The sequence below is a fragment of the Chanodichthys erythropterus genome, chromosome 6 (assembly GCF_024489055.1).
Source record: "Chanodichthys erythropterus isolate Z2021 chromosome 6, ASM2448905v1, whole genome shotgun sequence".
Taxonomy (NCBI): domain Eukaryota; kingdom Metazoa; phylum Chordata; class Actinopteri; order Cypriniformes; family Xenocyprididae; genus Chanodichthys; species Chanodichthys erythropterus.
In genome coordinates, this window is record NC_090226.1 from 21621845 (window position 1) to 21646447 (window position 24603).

General features: G+C 36.6%; 1 protein-coding gene across 1 annotated transcript; it reads left to right on the forward strand.

Moving 5' to 3' along the window:
- Window positions 1–23919, forward strand: homer3b (homer scaffold protein 3b). The gene is made up of 10 exons (XM_067388458.1): window positions 1–387; window positions 5382–5538; window positions 5668–5799; window positions 8261–8368; window positions 13500–13508; window positions 16967–17103; window positions 17724–17880; window positions 19411–19521; window positions 22320–22400; window positions 22518–23919. The coding sequence occupies exons 1-10, from the start codon at window positions 383–385 to the stop codon at window positions 22701–22703; spliced, it is 1083 nt and encodes a 360-aa protein (XP_067244559.1). The 5' UTR covers window positions 1–382; the 3' UTR covers window positions 22704–23919.
- The last annotated feature ends 684 nt before the right edge of the window (window positions 23920–24603 follow it).

The window sequence follows — 24603 nt, forward strand, 5'->3', positions numbered from 1 at the left end:
GTGAGTGAATGTTGTAGTATTCAGGGGGTGCAGATTACTTGAGAAATTTTACCATGAGGACTCTACGAAACGTAGCATCAGAAGTGCACGCTTACTTCGTGCTTTTCAACAGTGTGGAAATAGCGAGACCAATGGAGAAAAACTAATAGGATTATGAGGACAAGAAACCGAGAGCCAACAGAGACACTAGACAAAGGAGAGCACCATTTCCATAAAACACTCCATAACGGAGCAAACAAAGCACAACAACTGTTTTGACACTCATATTGCTGTCTGGTTGTTGCCATATAAACAGGACAGGCTGGACTGAAACCGACACTCCCTGGATCCGTTGGGAAAGAAAGCTGGAGAGTTCGAAATTCACTGATTTACTTCTGTGGAAATGGGGTAAGTTCCCTCTCCTAACAGTTTTTACTACTAATTTCAGAAAAGCGACGACGATTGGTCTTGAACAGCGCAAGTTACATCTTTTTAAGCATCTAGAGTTGACACTTACCGATGTGTGGCAGTAGAAAATTCTGTGTAACTTTAGTTTTGATCAGTATTTTGGACGGCGTAAGTTTGGAAAAGGGCGAGCACGAGCTCACATTCCGGCCGTTTCAAAATATACTGCTCTGTCTAACTAACGTTAGACATCACAAGACGCGTTCCGAGTTTGATGAAAAATGCTCAAAGTCTTGCCCAGAAGTGATGCACTTGCCTGCAATTCCCCAAAATGCTGTCTACTAGTTAGGCAGCTTACTGGATTTTGAGATGCAGTCTCTCACCTCTGTTTTATGGGTAGACTTTCTCTAATTTCCCATCAGAATGCCTGTAATATATATATATATATATATATATATACACACATATATACACATATATACACACACGTATATACACACACGTATATACACACACATATATACACACAAATATATACACACACATATATATATATATATATATATATGTATATATATGTGTGTGTGTGTGCGCATATATATATATATATATATATATATATATATATATATATATATATATATATATATATAATAAATAATGTTTGATTAAATTTATGCACGTGACATTGTAAATGTCGCCATCTCTAGATTTTACTGTTTTCTTATGAGCTTTGCCCTCAATTACACTGGAACGCCAGAAGTATCTTATCCTTTTCATGTATGCTACCCTTATTGCATGACTATAAAGAATAACCTTGAAAGCATGAAACCAGATTATTTGTAACTATACATGAATATGGTACAAACACACAAACAAACAAAAACTTTAGAAATGTATGAAAAAGGAGGTGTTCAGAAATTGTTGATGGTCAACTAATCACAAAATTTTATGTGAATTGTTATGTCTATGTGAAATGGAAATTCTTCTTGTCTATTTTCTAAATGAATCTAAATAATCTTATTGCGAACAATTAATGTATATGTTTCAATTTTTTAATATAAAATTGAAATCATGTTTTTAATCAGAATGTCATAACTGGATCTTTCAGTTCTTGTGATGACTTCTCCGATCATTACATCCACATAAACAAAATATTCGTTTTTAGTTATTGATGAAATATATATTTCACATAAATTAATGAGAAATATGTGATGGATAATTATTCCTACAATAACGTAGATATGGTTGAGCTTGATGTGTGCATCAATTTAAAAACTGTGTAAATTGTTCAAATAAAATTTATCAATTGTTTGCTTGTCTTTTCCAACATCTTGTTGAAAAAGTCTGGCAAAGCAATCTTGTTTGACCTCATATTGCATTTAGGTAAAGATGCCACGATTTATAAAGAGCTTGTGAAAGCATCATTGTGTATTCGTTAAACGCAAGAACACTGTTTAAACATGTCTGTTTGAAGGTGCATGACAGGCTGGCTTTATTGACATGGATTCAAATACTCTTTTTCTGTGCAGGCGAGAAAAATGAACTGAGATTGGCTGTTCTCAGATGGGCTCAAATGGCACTCTGTAAATACATTTGGCGCTATTGGAGATTTCCTGGTAATTGGGTCAGAGGATCTTATAAATCAGATGTGAAATTTTAGAACAGTGTGGTATTACCCAGCAGGTGACTTCCTCCTAATAGAAAGACTTGTCTCTTTCCATCCTGTTTATTATGTGTTCTGCTGTTACTAGTTTCAGTATTTGCAGGATTTGACCGGGTCTTTGATCTTATTTGATCTTAGAGGCGTAAAGAGATGCTGTGAAGTCTTGGGAACAATCCAGGAGGCTCAGCCTCTGAATGAAGACCTTGGCTGTGGTGTGAAATTACTGTAGAAGTTGGAGTGGAGACCTTTTTTATATATCATTCTGTACAACAGAAGTGCTTGTTAAACAGTTTCTGCATGGAGCACCTGCACCGCCTTTTCCGGAGGTGTTCTGTCCTAGATAACCTTCCCAGAATGCAAGAGTGATTAAGCATTACCAAAATGTCACTTTGGCCTCTGGAGGTTTAATTCAGGAAAGATTGATGGACCCAGAATTTGCTATGGAGCCACAACACTGATGACACAGGTGTGACCTTCAGGATTGTGTGGAAAGGGCTGATGTGCCAGAGTGAAGCCTGATATGAATCTGATCTCCTTACTGGGCTGATGGGTAAAATTCGATGAGAGATTACTCACTGATTTGCCTTTAGCATCAGACCATTACTTTCTGGCAGTGGACTTCTGGGTGGCAGGGAGAGGGTCAAGAGGGTACATAAGAGAGCGATGTGAATCTAGTGGTTTTAAAGGGATAGTTCACTTTCTTGTGCAGAACACAAAAGAAGATATTGTTTTTTTCATCCATATAGTGAAAGTCATTGGGGTCCAATGTTGTTCTGACCCCGCTGACTTTCATTGTACAGACCAAAACACTTCTTCAAAATATCTGTATTTGTATTCCACAAGAGATTTGGAGGTTTGGAACCTCATAAAGGTAAATAAATCATGATAGTTTTTTTTTTTTTTTTTTTTTTATTTGTGGGTGAACCATCCCTTTAAAGATTTTTCACATGATGTCCCCTTCTGATGTCGGTAAGAATGCAACATGTACATTTGTCTTATGAGTTGCATTTTGACACATTTCGGAAAGCAACACTGAGAAATTGAGCTTGCAGAGCTAAAAACTTTGTGCTCATGCACTTGTGTAGAAAGTTTGAAGTCTAATGAATAGTACGTTAAACCGAACATGCATAATTAACGGTGTTTGAGTTCACATGCTTGCATAGGTTTCAGGTTTTATGAATTGTGTTCTTACGGATTTTGGAAACCAAGCCCTCAAATTGAATTGATCAAAATTTACAGAAAAAGATGTATCACAGTTTCCACAAAATATTAAGCAGCAAGACTGTTTTCAACATTGATAATAATAAGAAATGTTTCTTGAGCACCAAATAAGCATATTAGAATGATTTCTGAATGATCATGTGACACTTTAAGGGGGGGTATCACACACAGTTTCTGCCAATCTCATGTTAATCTTGAGTACCTATAGAGTAGTAGTGCATCGTTCATATCTCCAAAAAGTCTTTAGTTTTATCATATTTATAAAAGATACATACGCTGTACCGAGTCTTTATCGAAAACAGCCAAGCGCCTGGAGGCGTGCCTTGTGAGTGGAGCTAAAGAGTGACGAGCACGTGCAGCTTTTGCGTAGCAATCGTCTGCAAGCTATCAATGGTCAGCTAAACAAATGTATTTAAACACACACAATACACCATAGCATTATCCCTGGATAACTTTTGAATCGCTATAATGAATATAGCGAATAGTGAATGATGAATAATGAATTTATGAATTCACTACGTTCATGTTGTTTACATTATATGCACCAATTATATGCGCTAATTGCCAACAAAACAGACATTTGATGCAGTTTAACTTACCACCTGCGGTTCCAACTCATGACCGGGACCATTACCGCTGTGACCGCTCCATCTTTCAGTTTCAAATGATCTGTAAATCCAGCATTGAACTGGGCCTTGTTTATGAAACCATAAGCGCCAATCCTGAGGGCTTGAGCAGCCACGGAAAAACACAAGATATTCTCCATTCATTTTAACCAATAAAAAGGGATTGAAACTATCAGTTTCTATGGTTATTTAAATAACAAATATTGAGAGCGCATTAATGTAATGCGTGAGAACAAATCTCTCAGCTCCACTTAACCTTGCTTCCCAAAGAACCAAGTGTTATCTTTCCCTCACAACCAAAAACACACTTCTTTCGTGACATTGTTGATATTGTGAAGTCCTGTGACCTGTGCAGCACTGCTGACGACTTCCGTAAAGCCGAATGTGCATTGATGGGCGTGCTATTGCTCTTTCGCTCTGGTCGATGTGTGCACACACGCTCTTTCAGGAGAAGTGCCCGTACAAGGAATTCCGACCCTTCTGATGTCAAACAGACACATACTTGGAAAAAAAGACCGCAAAGTTTATGAGGATTTGGAAGAGTATTTTTGGCACAGAAATACTCCGTCATACGTCCAACTTGTGTTTTGAAACTTTGGCCATGTTTAGCATGAGAATCCAACTCAGTGTAAATAAGTCAGAATGCATGAAATAGCATTAAAGCCATCACAGAAATACATTACATTTTTAAATATATTAAAATAGAAAACAGTTATTTTAAATTGTAATAGTATTTCACAATATAACTGTTTTATTATATTTGTTCTCAAATAAATGCAGTCATAGTGAACATAAGAGACTTCTTACAGAAACATTAAAAAATATGAACAACCCCAAACTTTTGAATAGTTTTTTTTTTTTTTTTTTTTTTGCTTTTATCATAATGAGTTTGGTTTCGACATGGTGTGACGTAAAAATTGCAGGATTACTCTGGATTACATTTCTAGATTACATTTATCATATCTAGATTACATATTGTGGTAAGTAGTCTTTTAGGAGATGCTTCTATTGATGTTCTCAAGGGCATAATGCTGAGCTCCTGAGCAACCATCTGGTTAGCAGATTCGAGTTTTATCCACTATTCCATGTCACTCCATACTTAATGTTCCTTTGCTGTCTGTGTTGAACAGCCTGCAGTCTGAGCAGTCTGGGTCAGAAATATATCTTTGATTAATCCATCCATAATCATCTCCTGTTGATTTGACGAAAAGAGGATGTGGTGATGTGTCAGACAGTTCAGGCAGGGCCTTTCTCAGACTGTTTGCACGGCTGTGCCCCTTCATAATCAGATCTGGCTTTGATGTCCCACACTTGACCTTGCATTAGGTGCTTTTCAGTCCCATCACAATCGCTGCTGTTTCTGTGATCACACTTCTTATATAATATCGATCTACATTAGCCCAAGAATAATGATGGCATCCTAATTTAGAATTAAATAATGAAGAGTAAGTTATGAATATATTGTTTTGCTTTTTTCCTGAAAGGGAGCAGCCACTATTCAGCATGAAGGCTCACGTCTTCCAAATTGACCCAGACACTAAACGAAATTGGATTCCGGCCAGCAAACACGCCGTCACAGTCTCCTTCTTCTATGATGCTGGCAGGAGCGTGTATCGCATCATCAGCGTCGGGGGCACTAAGGTGAGAGTCCTCGGCTACAGGTGATCCAAGTTTGTGTCGTTGGTGCAAATAAAAAGATGCAATTTTTGTTATTTGGACCTTGATTTTATTAATCAAAAACTGTTATTTTTGATATTTGCTCTACTACAGGCGATTATCAATAGCACCATTACACCTAATATGACCTTCACCAAAACGTCACAGAAGTTTGGCCAGTGGGCGGACAGCAGGGCGAACACAGTGTATGGCCTTGGGTTTGCCACAGAGCAGCAGCTTCAGCAGGTAAATGCATATTGTAGAAGTTAATTTTCACTAATGTAGTTAACTAATGTTAACAAATGGAAGCTTTTGTTAAGTTTAATATTTTATTTGTATCTTTTTGCAATTTGAGGGATGATTTTAAATTATTACCTGTATTAATTAGACAATAGAGCTCAACTTAATGACTTTAAGGCTGATTTATACTTCTGCGTCGAGTGTACGCCGTAGCTACGGCGTAGGCTGTTTGTACCAAGTGTAGCCTACGACGTAGCCTGACATGCACCTCTTCAAAAATGTAACAACGCGTCAATTCTACGCGGACCACAAGCGCTGTGATTGGTCTGCTAGAACCCCTCTTTAAGGTCAAAAAACTGACACAGAAAACTCAGAGAAGAGCGAGCGTTTTCAACTTCCATTGGAATGAAAAACGCTCTGTTTCAGGGGACACATGCAGTCAAACTGCAACAAAAGTCGCTACCTATTTGCCGCTTCTCTACCTTTTCTATTTGTAAGCTTCTTTGAAAACGTACGTGACAAGCTGCTTCTTCTTCGGTTTTTGCCTTGATACTCAACATGACCGCGGACACTGCCTACTAGTGGTCTGCATGCAGGTCGATGCTGACAACGACGCAGAAGTATAAATGAAAACCGATGCATAGCCTACGGTGCAGAGGCTCTGGCGTAGGTCTGACACAGAAGTAAAAATCAGCCTTTAGCCTGGAATATTTGACCCAAATTTAAAACGTGACTCTTCTGTAGTTACATTGTGTACTAAGACTGATGGAAAATGAAAAGTAACTTTTCATTTTCCGTCGGTCTTGGTACACGATGTTACTACAGAAGAGTCAAGTTTTAAATAGGAAAAATATTAAAACTCTTTAGTCATTTTTGAGGGAAATGCTAACGGTCTAATCAGATTCAATGAACTATGCTAAGCTATGCTAAAAGTGGTATGGCCAGACCCGGAGATGGACTGAATGGATTAGAAAACAGTAAAACTCGACTGTTTAACTCCTAGGGGAGTTGAAAAATGAGCCTATTTTAAAAAAACGTGGAGTGTTCCTTTAAGTATTCCAGATAGCCATGTCATAATGTATTAATCGGCTAAGAGTATGCTTCATAGATAGATAGATAGATAGATAGCATAGCAGATTAGTTAATGGTATCCAAATCTTGCAAGTTAATTGGCTAGCGATATGCAAAGATAGCATATTAATCTATTAGAATTATGCTGGCTAACTTGGCTTGAGGTATGGGTCAAAGTTTATATTTAGTGTCTTTAAAGGGTTAGTTCACCCAAAAATGAAAATTCTGTCATTAATTACTCACCCTCATTTCGTTCCAAACCCGTAAGACCTTTGTTCATCTTCGGAACACAAATTAAGAAATTTGTAATAAAATCCGACTCGTCCATAGACAGCATATAACCGCCACTTTCATGGTCCAGAAAGGTACTAAAGACATTGTTAAAAAAAAGTTGATGTGACTGCAGTGGTTCAACCTTAATGTTCAACCGTAAACTTATTGGCTGGCTTCTGCGTCAGCATCACATGATGCGTGAACAGCCTCGGCCAATACTGAGCCCGCGTTTGAACGTAAACGTGGACGTGCTGAACTGCATTCACTGCGTCAACTGCATACGAATCTGACAGGGTAGAGAAGAATTTGTTGAATAAAGTTGTTATTTTTGTTTTGTTTTTGCGCACAAATGTTTTCTTTTAAGGTTGAACCTCTGTAGTCACATTGACTGTTTTAACAATGTCTTTAGTTCTTTCCTGGACCTTGAATGACAGTAATTACATTGCTTTCTATTGGGGATAAAAAAACCTTGGATTTCATCAAAAATACCTTAATTTGTTTTCCAAAGATGAATGAAAGTCTTACAGGTGTGGAATAACATGAGGGTGAGTAATTAATGACAGAAATTTCATTTTTAATAGTTTAATGTCTTGTTGATTATGCAACATATTGGACTATTTAAAAGATATTTAGAGAATATTTAGTGGTCCACTGCGTGTCATGTCTAACTACGGTCTTTAAACCACATCTGTATTCTGTATTCAAAATTATTGACTTGAATGCACTGACACTTTTGGATGAGAACTGAACTGAGGTGGATGATGACATCACTGTTTTCTCCAGAGCTGCTTTATAGCTGAATTAAACTCATTCCATAATTGATGAACTTAGCAGTTATTGAACCAAACTGAATCAACACTGAACTGATTTCAGCTGATTAATGACTGTTTACTATCGTCTAGAAGCTGATTCTGATCATTGAATCATTATTCTCCTGTTTATCCCTGTAAAGCTTCTTTGAAACAATCTCTATTGTATAAAGTGCGATATAATAAAGTCTTGACTTGACTTCACAATATTGCACGGCCTCTTGTAACTTATTGCTATAGTGTATTTTGCTAAAGTTTTGCTCAAAAATGTTACTATGAAGCATTTAATCATGTCACTGTAATTGTCTGTGCAGTTCTCAGAGCAGTTTAAAGAGCTTAAGGAGGCTGCACGGCTCGTCCGGGATAAATCACAGGAGAAGTTTGAGCTGCTGAGTCCTGGCCTAAACATCTCTGCTCCACAGGTAAACACAATGGGCCCTATTTTAACGATCTAAACGCAAAGTGTGAAGCGCACGGCGCAGGTGCACTCAGGGCGTGTCCAAATCCACTTTTGTTATTTTAACGACGGAAAAACGGTCCGTGCGCCGGGGCGCATTTTTGAAATGGGTTGTCCCTATTCTCTTAATGAGTAATGGGCGTAACGTTCAATAAACCAATCAGAGTCTCATCTCCCATTCCCTGCGAGATGCGCTCACGCCATGGCGGATTGCTATTTACATGGTGGAATTTGTTGGCGGAAAAGCTGAACGCTTTTCAAGCGAAGAAACCAATCTGCTCGTGCGCGAAGTTAAAGCGGGCTTGCAAATGCAGGCTTTCAAATAGCTCCGCGCGATGAGTCAGTTAATATATATGTGTGTGTATTGGCACGATTGTTCAATTAATCAGCCAATTTCTTTCATCATTATAAGTAGTAATAGGCTGAATTGAAAATAGGTAGCATAATTCTAATACACGCAATGACTATTCATCATTACATTTTTATATTTATGTAGCCTACACAATAATATTCTTTTACACTGTAATCCTTTTGTTTTTAATATTTGGCATGTTTGTGTGATGCGCATCCCTGTGTGTAATAAGCAAAGTCAACGCGCACTGTGGACGCGCCCAGAGGCACAGTTTCTACCAACACGCTCTAACAAAAAAAATATTGCGCCATTGACTTTAGTCTTTAGACCAGGTTTGAGTTGGTCTATGGCGCAGTATATTTTCAGCTCCTTAAAATAGCAATGCGCCTGAACACACCTCTTTTTTATACCAGCACGCCCATGGGCGCACTAACTGGCGCAAATGCATTTACTAATTTAAGGACGTGGCGCTGAACGGGAAAATGCGAATGGTGCTGGACGCAAACTAGCAAACACACTTGCGCTGCGCCTTGCGTCACATTGCGCTGGGTGTATTATAGGGCCCTATAACTTGTAAATAACTTGAGTTAATCTTGAACCTTTTTAGAAATGTGACTGAAAAAGACACAGCAGCATAACGTAATGATTCAAATTTAAACAAGCAATAACTCATGTCATACTTTCTCAGCTGCTTGATTCAGATAATGTGCCAGAGCATTTCATTCCATCTCTATTAACCACACTAACAATAGCACAGAGGATCGACTGGCCTCTAGTGTTCTGATACCTAATGCGACCATCTTTACACATGGTACAGTGTATCAAAATGCTAAGATCAGTCACATAAGAGAAGTGTTTTACTGTGTTTTTCTGAATTCTTAGAAAGTGCGATAAACAAAGCATGTCTTCACATGCCAGGAGGTGACACAGTGATACTGGTTGTAGCCTGTGTGGAGTTATGTAACTGTGCGGTCACCCGGGGAATTCAAATGCCTTGTTCATTTTGCTTTACAGTTGGCTGACCTTTTTCATTCACCATTTGTGACGCACTCAGCTCTTAATTATCAGGCCCATTACAGTCCTTAATAGCAGCCTGAGAGTATCTCAGAGTCTACTTGCACATAATATGTATTTTTTGATTAAACTGCTCAATCCAGTTTGACTTGTTTGCCACAAGAGCTGTGCAGTAAATTTAGCCAAGGTTCAGGTAATATTTCATCCCCAAAACAAAAGTAGTAAATTAGAAATCGTGTTATATTTCATTAAATTAAATTATATATATATATATATATATATATATATATATATATATATATATATATATATATATATATATATATATATATATATATATATATATATATATATATATATATATATATAATATATTATAAATTTTATATATATATATATATATATATATATATATATATATATATATATATATTATAAATTTATGCTGATTTAAAAGGGTCATGAACTGAACCAAATCAAAAAACATCCTAATTTAGAAATAAGCTATTTTTTTTTATGTTTTTGAAAGGGTGAAACTAAAAAAAGAGCTTTTTGACAGCAAACCCACCAGATGGGTTTGGTGCACACATGGATAAAAAGTACCCCATGCCCACGGTTAAATATACTGCTGGATCTTTAATGTTGTGGGCCTATTCTTCTGGAGGTCCTGGACATCTTGTTCAGATACATGGCATCATGGATTCTATCAATTACCAACAGATAATAAATCAAAACCTGATTGCTTCTGCTAGAAATCCAATAATGGTTCGTGGTTGGATCGTCCATCAGGACAATGATCCAAAACAAACATCAAAACCAACACAAAAATGTGTCACTGAGCACAAAATGTAGCTTCTGCCATGGCCATTCCAGTCCCCTGACCTGAACCCTAAAGAAAATGAGTGGATTGAACTGAAGAGAAGAAGCACCAACATGTAGCTGGGAATCTGATCTCTTGTCAGGTGTTCTTCAAACTCATCAGGCATTATAGGTGAAGACTCAGAGCTGTTATCTTGGCAAAATCAGGTTGCAAAAAGTATTGAATAAAAGGGTGACAATAATTGTGGCCAACGTGTTTTGGAGAAAAACATTTATTTCATAATGTGATTTTTTCCACCCACTTTCAATTCTTTTCCTATTCTTTCCTAGTATTTAATTAATTAAATTACTGTTACAGTAATGAGAATCACCTTTCAAATTTCGAATTTCAAAAGATTCGGTGCCCAATGGTAATGAGAATTTGGAAGGGAAATGTGCTTAAAGGATTAGTTCACTTTCAAATGAAACTTAATCCAAGCTTTACTCACCCTCAAGCCATCCTAGGTGTATATGACTTTCTTCTTTCTGATGAACACAATTGGAAGTTATATTAATAAATATCCTGACACAGCCAAGCTTTATAATGGCAGTGAGCTTCTGCCAGACCGACTTCCATATTCAAATTATAAGAAAAAAAAAAAAAAAAAAAATGGAACTAGCGTTGCATCAGTTAAGCTTTTCCCGTAAGTTGAATAGGGAAGGCGTAGGACATAGCGTAAGCTTTTTGAACTGTGAGAATTTTACAGTTTCTTCATACGTTGAATACAGAAAGCAGTTTGGCGGAAGCTAGATATTTAACTACTACAGAAGGCCTTTATTAATGTTTATGATGGATGGATGTGGATTAGGGCTGTCAACGAATATTCTAAATTCGAATATATATTCGAATAGTTTTTAAAAAAATGAATTTCGAAGGTGAAAATTAATATTCGAATTTAAAAAAATGTGGAAAAAACTGCCCGCGGTAGTAGAGGCATGGCTGTCTGCTTTGCGAGTGGGACAGGTCACAGGAGTCGCACTGTCTGGCACAGCGTCACACTGATGAAAGTTAACGATTCTTGCATGGAACATGGCAGAAAGTGCAGAGCCCAACTCGACCGCAGCAGAGAAAGCGATTTTAACCCCCCAAAATCTAAAAAACCATGTCTGGAAGTACTTTGGATTTTGGTCGGTAGGAGGTAAAATTGTTTGCGCCTGCTGCAGCCATGATACGGCAGCAAAGTTCCTTGATTATTACGCTGGAATGAGAGTATAGTTCCTAGCCATATAAGCCTAGAAAATCACAACTTTTTATTTTCCGTCGGTCTTAGTACACGATGTAACTACAGAAGAGTCAAGTTTTAAATAGGAAAAATATCAAAACTCTTTGGTCATTTTTAAGCGCGATGCTAACGGTCTAATCAGATTCAATGAACTATGCTAAGCTATGCTAAAAGTGGTACCGCCAGAACCGGAGATCGGCTGAATGGATTCGAAAACGGTAAAACTCAACTGTTTAACTCTAGGGGAGTTGGAAAATGAGCTTATTTTCAAAAAAAGTGGAGTGTTCCTTTAAATAGACTACCTATACCTAAGTAGTTATGTCTCTTTGTATTAATTTGTCCTGTTATTGATGTAATGCGCGTCATTGACAAAATGCGCAACCGGATGTTTGAATAGTTCGAATATTCGTGTTTTTTTAGAGGGAATATTCGAACGTCATTTTAGAGCAATTTTGACAGCCCTAATGTGGATGGATGCGTTTTCCTCAGCTCATACTCATTGGTATCGTTCACTGCCATCATAAAGCTCAAATGCTTCCTGATATTTATTAATATATCTCAGATTGTGTTCATCAGAGAGAAGAAAGTCATATATACTTAGGATGGCTTGAGGGTGAGTAAAGGGCTAATTTTCATTTGAAAGTGAACTAATCCTTCAACTATCATAAAAAAAATCATATGAAATAAATAAGAAATAATATTATATATACAGTCATACATATACCCTATCCCAACCCCCTTTCTCATTACTACAATCCTGGAAAAAATAATATTTATATATAGCTTTTATTCTGATTAAAATTTTTAAAAAAGCATATTACAGTATTTCTATACAGTAAAAATAACAAAAATGTTGTCCAGATACATTATGGTAATGAGTATTTTGGTGGAAAATATGCTTCATTTATATTTAAAATAATCTCAAAATACAAAATATCTTAATAGTACTGTATTATGCTTTGTGTTGTGTACCCATATATACAGTATTCTGTAGTGGTTCAATGGCCATGACAGGCTTTTTCTTCCCATGAGGCCCATAAGCTCTTTTGCGTTCAAACGTGCTTCTGTAGAGCATATGAAACAGACCGCTGACTGAGAGCTATTCATTATTTAATCAAACCTGAGTGTTTAGAGTTCAAAACGGCAACAGTGTGCGCTGAATAATGCTGCCCTTATTAATTAATAAAGTGTTTTTTCGGGGTGCTGCATTAGACCAGGGGTGATGGGGGGAAAATGGAAGTGTATAAATAAGTCAAACAAAGAGATGTGCTCTTTGATCACTGAATCTATGTGTCTGCTTCTAAAAGCTTTCTGACCATATACAGTATTCTGTTTATATAACAGCTATTTTCACTGCGTAACATTAATGAACCTCTCTTATACGTCAAAAATGTTTTTAGCCAGTCCGTTTTGTCAGAGTTTTGAATTTTTTGCAAGAGAGTGTGTGTGCTTGCCCGTGCAGAGCTTGCCACACTTTAGTTTTTGTACAGACTCTTAAGTAGGACTGTTAGTAATAGCAAGGTTTCCCTTGGTAAGCATCACCTGTCTACATTCAACCCACTTACTAAATGATATGTTAATTAATGAAATGCTTCTATCTTCTTTCTCTCCATGTCTCTTCTGTGGTGATGGGATTGTCTGTCTCTCAGCTGTCTCAGGTAAGCTGTCAAACTACCATCTGCATCTGTTTCCACATACAATGTCACACCTGTGTCTCCTGTGCACCTGACACACCACCGCACATTCATTCTGCTCTTGTGACTGAGGTCCTCAAACCCCTCAGGAAGCCTTGGATATAAAACCCTGCCATGCAAAATGATATATTCCTGTTTTTGTCCCAGTTTGCACAGAAGCCATTTTTCTAGATCTCCTGACATCAAAATTGTCTGTCTGTATGCAAATGCACTTATAAAAGTTGATGAAATTATCTTTTATGTGTGTAAAATGTACTAAAAATATAAATAAAATCATCTTAAAGGATTAGTTCACTTTCAAATGAAAATTACCCTAAGCTTTACTCACCCTCAAGCCATCCTAGGTGTATATGACTTTGTTTCTGACGAACACAATCATAGAAATATTAATAAATATCCTGACGCATCCGAGCTTTATAATGGAAGTAAGCATTACCAAATGAGTATGAGCTGAAGAAAGTGTCTCCACCCACATCCATCTGTCATAAACATATTTCACACGCTAAAGGCCTTCTGAAGCGAACCGATGTTTATGTGTAAAAAAATTCCATATTTAATAAGTTATGAAGTAAAATATCTAGCTTCCGCCATACCACCATGATGGATGGATGTGGATGGAGACACTTTCTTCAGCTCATACTAGTTTGGTAACGCATACTGTCATTATAAAGCACGGATGCGTCAGGATATTTATTAATATTTCTCAGATTGTCTTCGTCAGAAAGAAGAAAGTCATATACACCTAGGATGGCTTGAGGGTGAGTAAAGTTTGGGGTAATTTTCATTTGAAAGTGAACTAATCCTTTAATGACATCATCTTGAACTCAGGGGTGTTTCTAGAATTATTAAGTCCCTCCCACTCAGTGTTATTGTTTTCGTTGATTGAAGTAAAGCTGAAATAAAATATTAGATTAAAAAAAAAAACACTTATTTAGAACTTAAAATAAGTTGAAGTACTAATACTTAAACTAAAACAAAATAAATTAAAGCTAAATAGAATAAAAAAAAAAAAAAAAGCAAAACTAACTAAAAGGACAAAAGCTCAATATTAAACAAAAAAAAACCTTGGATTAAAATTATACTGAACATATAAAAATTAAAGCTAATTCAAAATATTAATAAACACTATGAAAGTGTATACATAATACAAAAATAACACTGCTCCTACTAATAGCTGCTAAGTATAACTAAACTGACTTCCTAAACTTTGGCTATTTTTTTTACATGTCCTGCCCTTTTTCTGCTTGTTTCAGTAGGAATGATATTTGGGGGAAGATTGTGGTGGTTTAATTTGAGCTACTTCTTATAGTGTTACTAAAGTTCAGTGTCATTTTATTTGGTTTGTGAAGCAAAAAACAAAACAAAATATTCACTCATGATAAGAGGAATATGCCGGAAATCTGTTATCCCTCATTAAAAATGTAGAAATCTGCAAGATACATTATTGAAGCAATCGAGCACCCGAGCCATTGACTATGCAGTGGAGTTGTCATCTCTGATTCCTCTTGCTCATTCTTTAAATATATTAAACACACAGAGAGCTCCATCTCAAGCCCCCTACGCCTGCCATGAACCACTATAGAGAAGGCAAACAAGTCATCGGCCTGAGTGGTCGGATTAGAAATAGAACGTCTTCCTTTGGGGAATGCATCTGAGATTGATGAATTATACAAGCTTTTCTGAGAGCAAGCATGCATTGTTTGCTCCACAGAAACACTGTACATGTTTGAGAAACCGAGGCTGTGCTTGCTGTTATACAGTGTAAGCGAAATAGCCGAGTCCTTTCAGAAGTACTGTTCTGGTTTTCTCAACTCATCATGAACAGCAGGTTGAAGTAAACTGATGTCCTTTTACATTTGAATCAAAGAATAACGCCATATGTTGCCTCATGCCCTGTTTAGTCACATGTGCGAACTCTTTTAGAGTTTCTTCATCAAACACACAGACTAAGAACTAGTGGTGTTTAAAGAAGTTCCTTTTTGAATTATCTAACTCTTACCATAGGATGGAAAATGTGAGCTCAGTGGGACTGTCGTCATTTTAAATGTGGACATTTCTTGTAAAGCACCAAATCAACGGCGGCATTTATGAGGAGAGATTTCATAAATATTGCATATATCTTGTAAATATACCCATTTATATTGCATAAAGCTGAATTTTCAGCATCATTGCTCTAGTCTTCAGTGATCCTAGAGAAATCATTCTAATATGCAGAGTTTGTTTTGATTTTGTTTTGCTTTAAAGGTGCCCTAGTTTCAAAAATTTAATTTTCCTCGGCATAGTTAAATAACAAGAGTTCAGTACATGGAAATGACATACAGTGAGTCTCAAACTCCATTGTTTCCTCCTCCTTATATAAATCTAATTTGTTAAAAAGACCTCCGAAGAACAGGCGAATCTCAACATAACACTGACTGTTACGTAACAGTCGGGGTGTACGTCCCCAATATTTGCATATGCCAGCCCATGTTCCCAACATTATGAAAGGCATTAGACAAGGGCAGCCAGTATAAACGTCTGGATCTGTGCAGAGCTGAATCAACAGACTAGGTAAGCAAGCAAGAACAATAGCAAAAAAATGGCAGATAATAACTGACATGATCCATGATAACATGATATTTTTAGTGATATTTGTAAACTGTCTTTCTAAATGTTTTGTTAGCATGTTGCTAATGTACTGTTAAATGTGGTTAAAGTTACCATCGTTTCTTACTGTATTCACAGAGACAAGAGCCGTCGCTATTTTCATTTTTAAACACTTGCAGTCTGTATAATGCATAAACACAACTTCATTCTTTATAAATCTCTCCAACAGTGTAGCATTAGCCATTAGCACGGATAATAGCCTCAAACTCATTGCAGAATCACTGTAAACATCAAAATAAACACTTTACTTACGCGATTAGACATGTTGCATGACGAACACTTTGTAAAGATCCATTTTAAGGGTTATATTAGCTGTTTGAACTCTTTTTATGTTGTTTAAGGCAAGCACGAGCTCTTGGGGCGTGGAGCACCAGATTTAAAGGGCCACACACCCTGAATCGGCTAATTTATAATGATGCCCCAAAATAGGCAGTTAAAAAAATCAATAAAAAAAAATCTATGGGGTATTTTGAGCTGAAACTTCACAGACACATTCAGGGGACACCTTAGACTTATATTACATCTTGTAAAAAAAGTTCTAGGGCACCTTTGAATATGTTTGTGGAAAACATTATTCATATTTTCAGCATTGTTTGAGTTCAAAAGAACATTTATTGGAAATAGATTGTTTTTGAAACAATGAAAAAGTCTTTACTGTCACATTTTATCAATTTAATGTGTCCTTGCTAAATAAAAAATTTAATTAAAAAAATTCTTACTGACCCCAAACCAATTAAACCAATGTTTTAATTGCCTGTCATGTGTCTGTAATACAGGCTCTGTCGGTGGACCGTCAGTCTCCTCCACTGCTTGGTGTCAATGGCTCTAGTGAGGACAAGTTGTTTCGCAGCAAGAGTGCTGATATGGAGCAGTCCGTGGAAAAAGAACAGATGAGGAAGATGCTTTCCGAAGGGTAAAACATTCAGATGTAATATAATATTTAATTGCAAATTAATTTGGGACAAACTTTAAATTTGATGTATTTTGTCATTTAATTTGCTTCATATTTTTAATGGGGTACAGTAGCTTCACGTGTTTTTTTTCTTGATATATAACCATGACTGTCTCACTCAGATGCACGTGAATCTAATCAATCCGCCTGATGTACTCTTCCTCCTCAGTAGTTTTCTGGGGTAATTGGTTGCGAGTTTAACATCAAAAGTTTTACAGATTCAGGCATGAAGCACTTCATGCAATCACAACACTGAATATGTTAATGTTTAAAACATCACAAACCCACAGATTCAGAACGTTAACCTGCAAATGGCTTACTTAAATCTGTCTCTGCAAAATAAGATGATTCTCCTTTAAATCTAAAATCTGACAGGGACATCAGAAATCGTTTGCACACCTTCTGTTTACAAAATAGAAAGGTAACACAAAAGAAATTACATTTCAGAACTCAGCCATGTGTGTAGTGTTTACCATCTGCTGCCATTGGACTAAAATTCTTTGATGAAATTTGTCTTTGCCTCAGGATCCAGAAGGAAAGACTTGAGTATAACTGAAACCCAGATGTTGGTTTTTTCACAGGTCGATATGCGAGAGAAACTCAGAAGCAGAACTGTTTTCTCTTCGGGACAGCAACGCTAAGCTTGTGGCTGCTCTTCACGAAGCTAACAACAGCATTGAACATTGGAAAAAACAATTAGCCGAGTATCAGGAAGAAACGGATCGCCTCCGAGAACAGGTGAGGAATGTTAAAGAAATAGTTCAATCATAAATGAAAGTTTCCTGATTATTTAGTCACCCCGAGGCCATCCAAATTGATATGGCAATATTGACGCCATTATTTACAGTTCCACCTAAGCACATGCAATGTAATGGTAAGGGGCGTGGCGTTTCCGGAGCGAATCACAATACACTGGGCCGGCTAGCCAATCGGTGCCCATTGCTTATTTTGGAGGGAGTGGTATCATAGAACCAGAAAGTCAACCGGCCATTAAAATGGAGACAGCGGTGTAGAATAAAGGTAAAATATATGAAAAAATAAACATTGAACCACCCCTTTTATATACAGCAATGACCATTTGTTTTGGACAATGCTCCTCCTCCACACTTGTAAACAATTCTTGCTGCCTGCTTGATGCTTGAACTACCCAACATGCATTGGGCTGAGTACATAATCAGGAAAATTTTGTTTTTGGGTGATCTATTCCTTTGAGGGCAATAAAAGTTCCATTTTAGATAGTTCAACCAAAAATGAATGCTCTGTCATAATTTACTCACCGTCATGTCATCCAAACCTGTATGACTCATTTATCATTTGCAGAACTCAAAAAAAAAAAATTGTTTTTGAAAATCAGTGGGGTTCACTCTTTTTTTGGACTTCCACAGTGCTGGACATTTTTCAAAATATCTTCTTTTCTGTTCCACAGAAGATAGAATGTCATACAGCAGTTGTGTTAATTAAATGTTCATAAATGTTAAATGTTTAGATGAAACAGTTTTTCCACGCTGCTGTTTTTTCGGACCACATAAGGATAACATCCACATTTAAATGTTCTCATGTGTTAACAATTTGTTTTAGCAGTTGCTCAAGCAAACTGAATATTTTCCCTTAGGCAGTCTTTGGCAGTGTTTTTACATAATCATACATAAATGATTCCACAACACTTTGAAGGTCTACCGAAGCAAACATCAACCAAGTGACGTATGTAGTTCAGGTCTTCGGAGAGCGTGCCGAGGGATATTTTTAGGAAAAGACAATATGCCTTCATTGCCCGGAACAGGGGGAAGACAAATGACCGTGGGGAAAATGAGACAGCTAAGTTTCTCCCTAACTCAAACAGAAAAAAATGGCTCTGAGTTGTGACAGTGCTAAAAAGCCCCAGTGCAGTGATGGCCTGCTTTACTTTCCCTCAGGGGTGAGCATGAGTGTAGTGTTGCCTGTGAATTATAATGACCTCTGAAGAAAAGACGCTCAGTCACAGAAACCATGGCTGTGTGGAAAGGAAGAGTGTGGTAGTGACTTCTGGACAGTGTGATAGATATTTTATTTTGTTTTTAGTGTAATCCAAAAGTCTGAGAATGCATTAAAGGGATAGTTCACCCAAAAATTAACAATTCTGTTACTTAGAACTTTTAAACTAGATTTTTATCGTACAACATGGCACGTTCTCCATTTTTCTGAGATTTTATAGATTTGGGGACCAATTGTTCAGCCAGAGTTTGATGAGAGAACTTGGAATAGCTGTGGTCTGTTGGTTTCATATTTCAGGTTGCAGAGTTGGAGGCTCAGAGCGGGGTTTCTGCTTCCAGTGAGATGGGGAGCGAGGAGCTCACACAGTCTATAGCTGAGATGGAGGCTCTTATCAAAGCTAAAGATGAGGTAAAGATTACTTAATGTAATAACAGTGCTAACTGACACAAGACAAGAGACTCCAATTGTTTCCTAAATGATGCATTATACATGATGAACTATGCATAGTGCTTATACTCATCTAATGCAGTGGTTCTCAAACCTGTCCTGGGGACCCCCCACCACTGCACATTTTGCATGTCTCCCTCATCTAACACACCCAATTCAACTCTTGTAGTCTCTACTAATTAGCTGATGACTTGAATCAGGTGTGTTAGATGAGGGTGACATACAAAATGTGCAGTGGTGGGGGGTCCCCAGGACAGGTTTGAGAACCACTGATCTAGGGTATGAATTTGGTAAGGTTGTTTTGTCATTCAACATTAGAGTCTGATAGCCCCTCCCCCTCCACTATGTAAGGAAAGCCTCAACAGTTGAGTGTTGAAACTATGACACATTTTTGTAGGCCAAAACCTGGAACTGAGTTGGCATTATAGCAATTATAGTCAATGGGTTTTTGTTTAAAGGTGCCCAAGAACGTTCTTTCACAAGATGTAGTATAAGTTTAAGGTGTCTCCTGAATGTGTCTGTGAAGTTTCAGCTCAAAATACCCCATAGATTTTTTTAAATAAATTTTTTTAACTGCCTATTTTGAGGCATCATTAATTATGCACTTAATTATGCACTTAAATCGCGTGCTCCCTGCCACACCAGCTGTCGACCATATTACAGCGCATTTACAAAGTTCACACAGCTAATATAACCCTCAAATGGATCTTTACAAGATGTTCGTCATGCATACTGCATGCATGCTTCGAATTATGTGAGTAAAGTATTTATTTTGATGTTAAAGTTTTATTCTGAGTGAATTAGTGGCAGCTTATGCTACACTGTTGGAGAGATTTATAAAGAATGAAGTTGTGTTTATGCATTATACAGACTGCAAGTGTTTAAAAATGAAAATAGCGACGGCTCTTGTCTCCGTGAATACAGTAAGAAACGATGGTAACTTTAACCTCATTTAACAGTACATTAGCAACATGTTAACTAAACTTTTAGAAAGACAATTTACAAATATCACTAAAAATACCATGCTATCATGGATTATGTCAGTTATTATTGCTCCATCTGCCATTTTTCACTGTTGTTCTTGCTTACCTAGTCTGATGATTCGGCTGTGTGCAGCTCCAGATGTTAATACTGGCTGCCCTTGTCTAATGCCTTTTATAATGTTGGGAACATCATGGGCTGGCATTATGCAAATATTGGGGCGTACACCCCGACTGTTACGTAACAGTCGGTGTTATTAGATATAGATTCGCCTGTTCTTCAGAGGTCATTTAAACAAATGAGATTTGTTTAAAAGGAAGAGGAAACAATGGAGTTTGAGACTCACTGTATGTATTTTCCATGTACTGAACTCTTGTTATTTAACTATGCTGAGGTAAATTCAATTTTTGAATCTAGGGCACCTTTAAATGACTGAAATAAGGTCTGTTGTTAACAGAAGCTCAAGATACTTTCACGTTTTATTTTATGAAATTAAATACATCAGTATTAACCTACCCATGATTTTTTTAAGCTGTTACATGTCTTGAAAATGATGGTTGCTAGCAAGTGGCTAAATCAGACTACAGAGGCTGTCGGCGACATTAAACGTCATCACGCCGAACAGGTAAACGGTGTTGGGGTAATGCATCACAAGTAACTTGAGTTATGTAATCGGATTACTTTTTCAAGTAACTAGAAAAGTAACAACACTTTTTCAATTTACAACAAAATATCTAAGTTACTTTTCAAATAAGTAACGCAAGTTACTTTTTCACATTTATTGACTGGCAGCTCTCGTGTTCCCATGTTGAGAGAAATAAAGCGCAGAAGTGTTGTGTAAACATGATGGTTATTGTAGTTCATCTCAGTGGTTATTGTAAGTCACTCATCTCACTTGAACAAAAACATTCAGTATTCCACAAAATGAATAAAAACAGTGAAATGCAGTCTCAGAATTTTACGCAAACCTGTAATAATTAAATATATTAAGTTACACAAATATATTTTATATATTTAATCCAACTTTATTAACCAATTGCTTTGCTGCTCACCTTCAATGATCTAATTCAACCATACCAATAAACAAGAATTACTTTAGATTTAGAAATAAGAGTGTTGAACTTCCTTCTCCTGTATCCTATTCTTCTTTAATCCAGAATGGCAGCACAGCTGAAAGGTTTGTTTGAGCTGCGCCCTCTACTGTACTGGTGTAAATATGCATTTCCTTCCGCTTTTGGTGTGAAAGGGCCTAAACATTTGCCAAATATAGAATTTTTTTTGTTGTTATTAAAAAAAAAAATAGCAAGCCCAGCACAGGTGAGAAAAAGTAACGCAATTAGTTACTTTTTTAGGGAGTAACACCACATTGTAATGCACTACTTTTAAAAGTAACTTTCCACAACACTGATCTTGATGGATAAAACGTGTAAGTATCATAAACTTTTGTTGATCACACAACTTATTTTTTGTTTCCAAAAGCCTATGGGAAAAACCTATTGGGTTTTTGATGAGCGCGCCAGCGCGATGCTGACTGGCGATTGGCATACAAAGTGATCCCATTATATTCAATAGTGCTCTCTTTACACTGTAGGCTGCATAGCTACTCCAGACACTGTATTTTTAACATCTGTTTCAAATTAAAAAAAAAAAAAATATTATAAAACAGTCCATTTAAATCCAATGAATTTCCATTGAAAATAAAGTAGGATTCCTGTTTCATTTCACTTGTAAGATGAAGTTAGTAAAGAATATTTCTTATTTAAAAATGGTTATTACAGGAAATAAAGACTCTGCGGGGCAAGAAACCAGATTTTAGTGAGCTGGAGAAAGAAAAGGAAGAAGCCAGTCAAAGGATGCAGGTACAGTTCTTTTTTTAACTTACAACAGAAGTATTTTCACTAGCTTCGGACTTCACTGTATAAATATGATTATGTTTTAGTGACCTAAGGATGAATGTTTATTTGTCTTGGCATTAGGACCTGGAAGTGAAGAACTCAGAGTTGGAGAAACGAGTGCAAGCAGCAGAAAGTGCTTTAGCGTCCTCCCAGGATGCCCATAACAGGGCGGAAAGTGCGGTGCAGAAGGTCATCGAAACTTTAGATGTCAAGATCTACGACTTAAGCGACCTGCGACAGAACCTAGCCAAGCTCTTGGAGAAATGACTGCTGGGGTTGGACAAATATTGTATGGCAAAACCACCAATATGAGGTAGATGAGAACTTGTTCTCTACTGGAATCTTCCTAAGCTGCACAACTCAACGGTTCATCAAGGTACTAGGCTGGTAGTAAAAACTAGAGAGGTGATAAGTAGCATGACAATACCTGAATTTAGGACAATATTTGCATCCCCATTCCACATTTGCTTCCTGAGAGCTTAAAGCCATTGGTGTAACTTACAGTACAAGGTGTTTCACGCCCATAGAACAGGGCCTGTTTGATTAAAATAGTCATGAGGAAGACCATAAAGAACTGGCCACAGCTTTTAGACCTGTTTATTGGTACTAGATATCAATATAATTGAAATTGTTGTTGAGATCTGTGATTGGTTTTGACTAGGTTTCTAAACGAGTAATTAGAGTAAGACTTTGAACAGAACGTTCTGTAGATATAAGCTACCGTTCAATGTATTTACCAGTATTATTGTTAGATGCATAATTAGAACTGAAGAATGAAAATATCTCAATATTTACAGACACCAGCATGTCTGTTAGGACATTTAAGTGATTTGCTGAACTTACAGTTTCTCTTACATGCCTCATAAAGTTTGCTGAAGAGCAGCAGGGAAATCAAAGCATATAGCACTAACAAAACATGATATTTCTCTTAGTAACAAATGATAACAACAGTGAATGGTTAACCTTAACTTCCCTTTTTCATTAACTAATTTATTCATCATTTGAACTAGTTTGCTGCTGTCTGTTTAAATATGTAGGTAGTTATAAATCTAATGCATTTCTGCAAGGATCAGCTGGTTTGCAGAATACTTCAATTCAATTTTCACTGTCTGATTCCATTAGTTCAGAATGGCACTTGCAACAACCCTTAAGGAAAAACACTAAGATTTTTTTATAGACCGCTATCGTTCTCAATACGTCAACATGCATCTTTATACCCACCTTTATACTATCCTCTTTTTAAAAACATGTCTTTAGCCTAAACATTCACTTTAACTTGATTATTTTTTTCTTGCTTGGACATCTGCTCTATAACCTCAAAGACATTTGCACATGTACTATTTTTCTATTGTGTGCCTGTTGTTGTTGGTTTTATATGAATTCCCAATAAAAGTATTTGCTTTATGTGTACATGTCCTTTAATTTAACTGTTGCCCCACCCCAAGATGGCCTTTATGATACTTTATTAACAATGATACTTAGAAAATTGTTATTTATTAGGTTAAGTTGCATGACATAAAGTACAAATTAATAAAGGAATAAAGTGCCGCACTGATTGCTTTACTATGTGTTTTGGTGTAATATTGATTTATGATGCATTGTAACTGTTTTTTTTAACAAAATGGGTTCCAAAGTAGCTTCTTTTTTTTAAATCAGAATTTTAATTGAGTAAGAAAAGTTGGGCTTCACTGTAGAATGATGCATGACACTTAGCAAAATATGATGGGAAATATAAACATGGATTCTTCTCATGATCCCTGTCCTCAGGCAAAATATGAAACATTAAATGTGTTATTTTATTTATGTTTAGTGAAGCTGATAAAATTTCAGTCAGTACTCTTATATGATCCTTCACGATAATATTATTAATCATTTGTTTAATAATTTGGGCAAATTAAGGTCTAGTAACTCATCCTGTTACACAGTGGCCCCAAAAGTATTTGGTCATTTTTAAAAATGTCTAATATCATTGCATTGTTAATGCAAAATATTAAACCAAGTGGCATCTGTTTGTTTGTTTTTTTGCCATCTGAATTGATATTTTGTTATATAATGCAAATCCATTCGTACATTTACATTCCATTTAAATAAATTATACATTAACTGTGAATATAATATATAAATAATAACCTGTAACTAAGGATTCTTATTAGCAACCTGTATGTGT

What these genes read in the sequence shown, in the direction of transcription:
- homer3b (XM_067388458.1), top strand. An exon ending in CAGAGCAGCAGCTTCAGCAG is followed by an intron (nt 5,800 to 8,260) that starts GTAAATGCATAT and finishes TTGTCTGTGCAG; the next exon opens with TTCTCAGAGCAGTTTAAAGA. An exon ending in TTATCAAAGCTAAAGATGAG is followed by an intron (nt 19,522 to 22,319) that starts GTAAAGATTACT and finishes TGGTTATTACAG; the next exon opens with GAAATAAAGACTCTGCGGGG.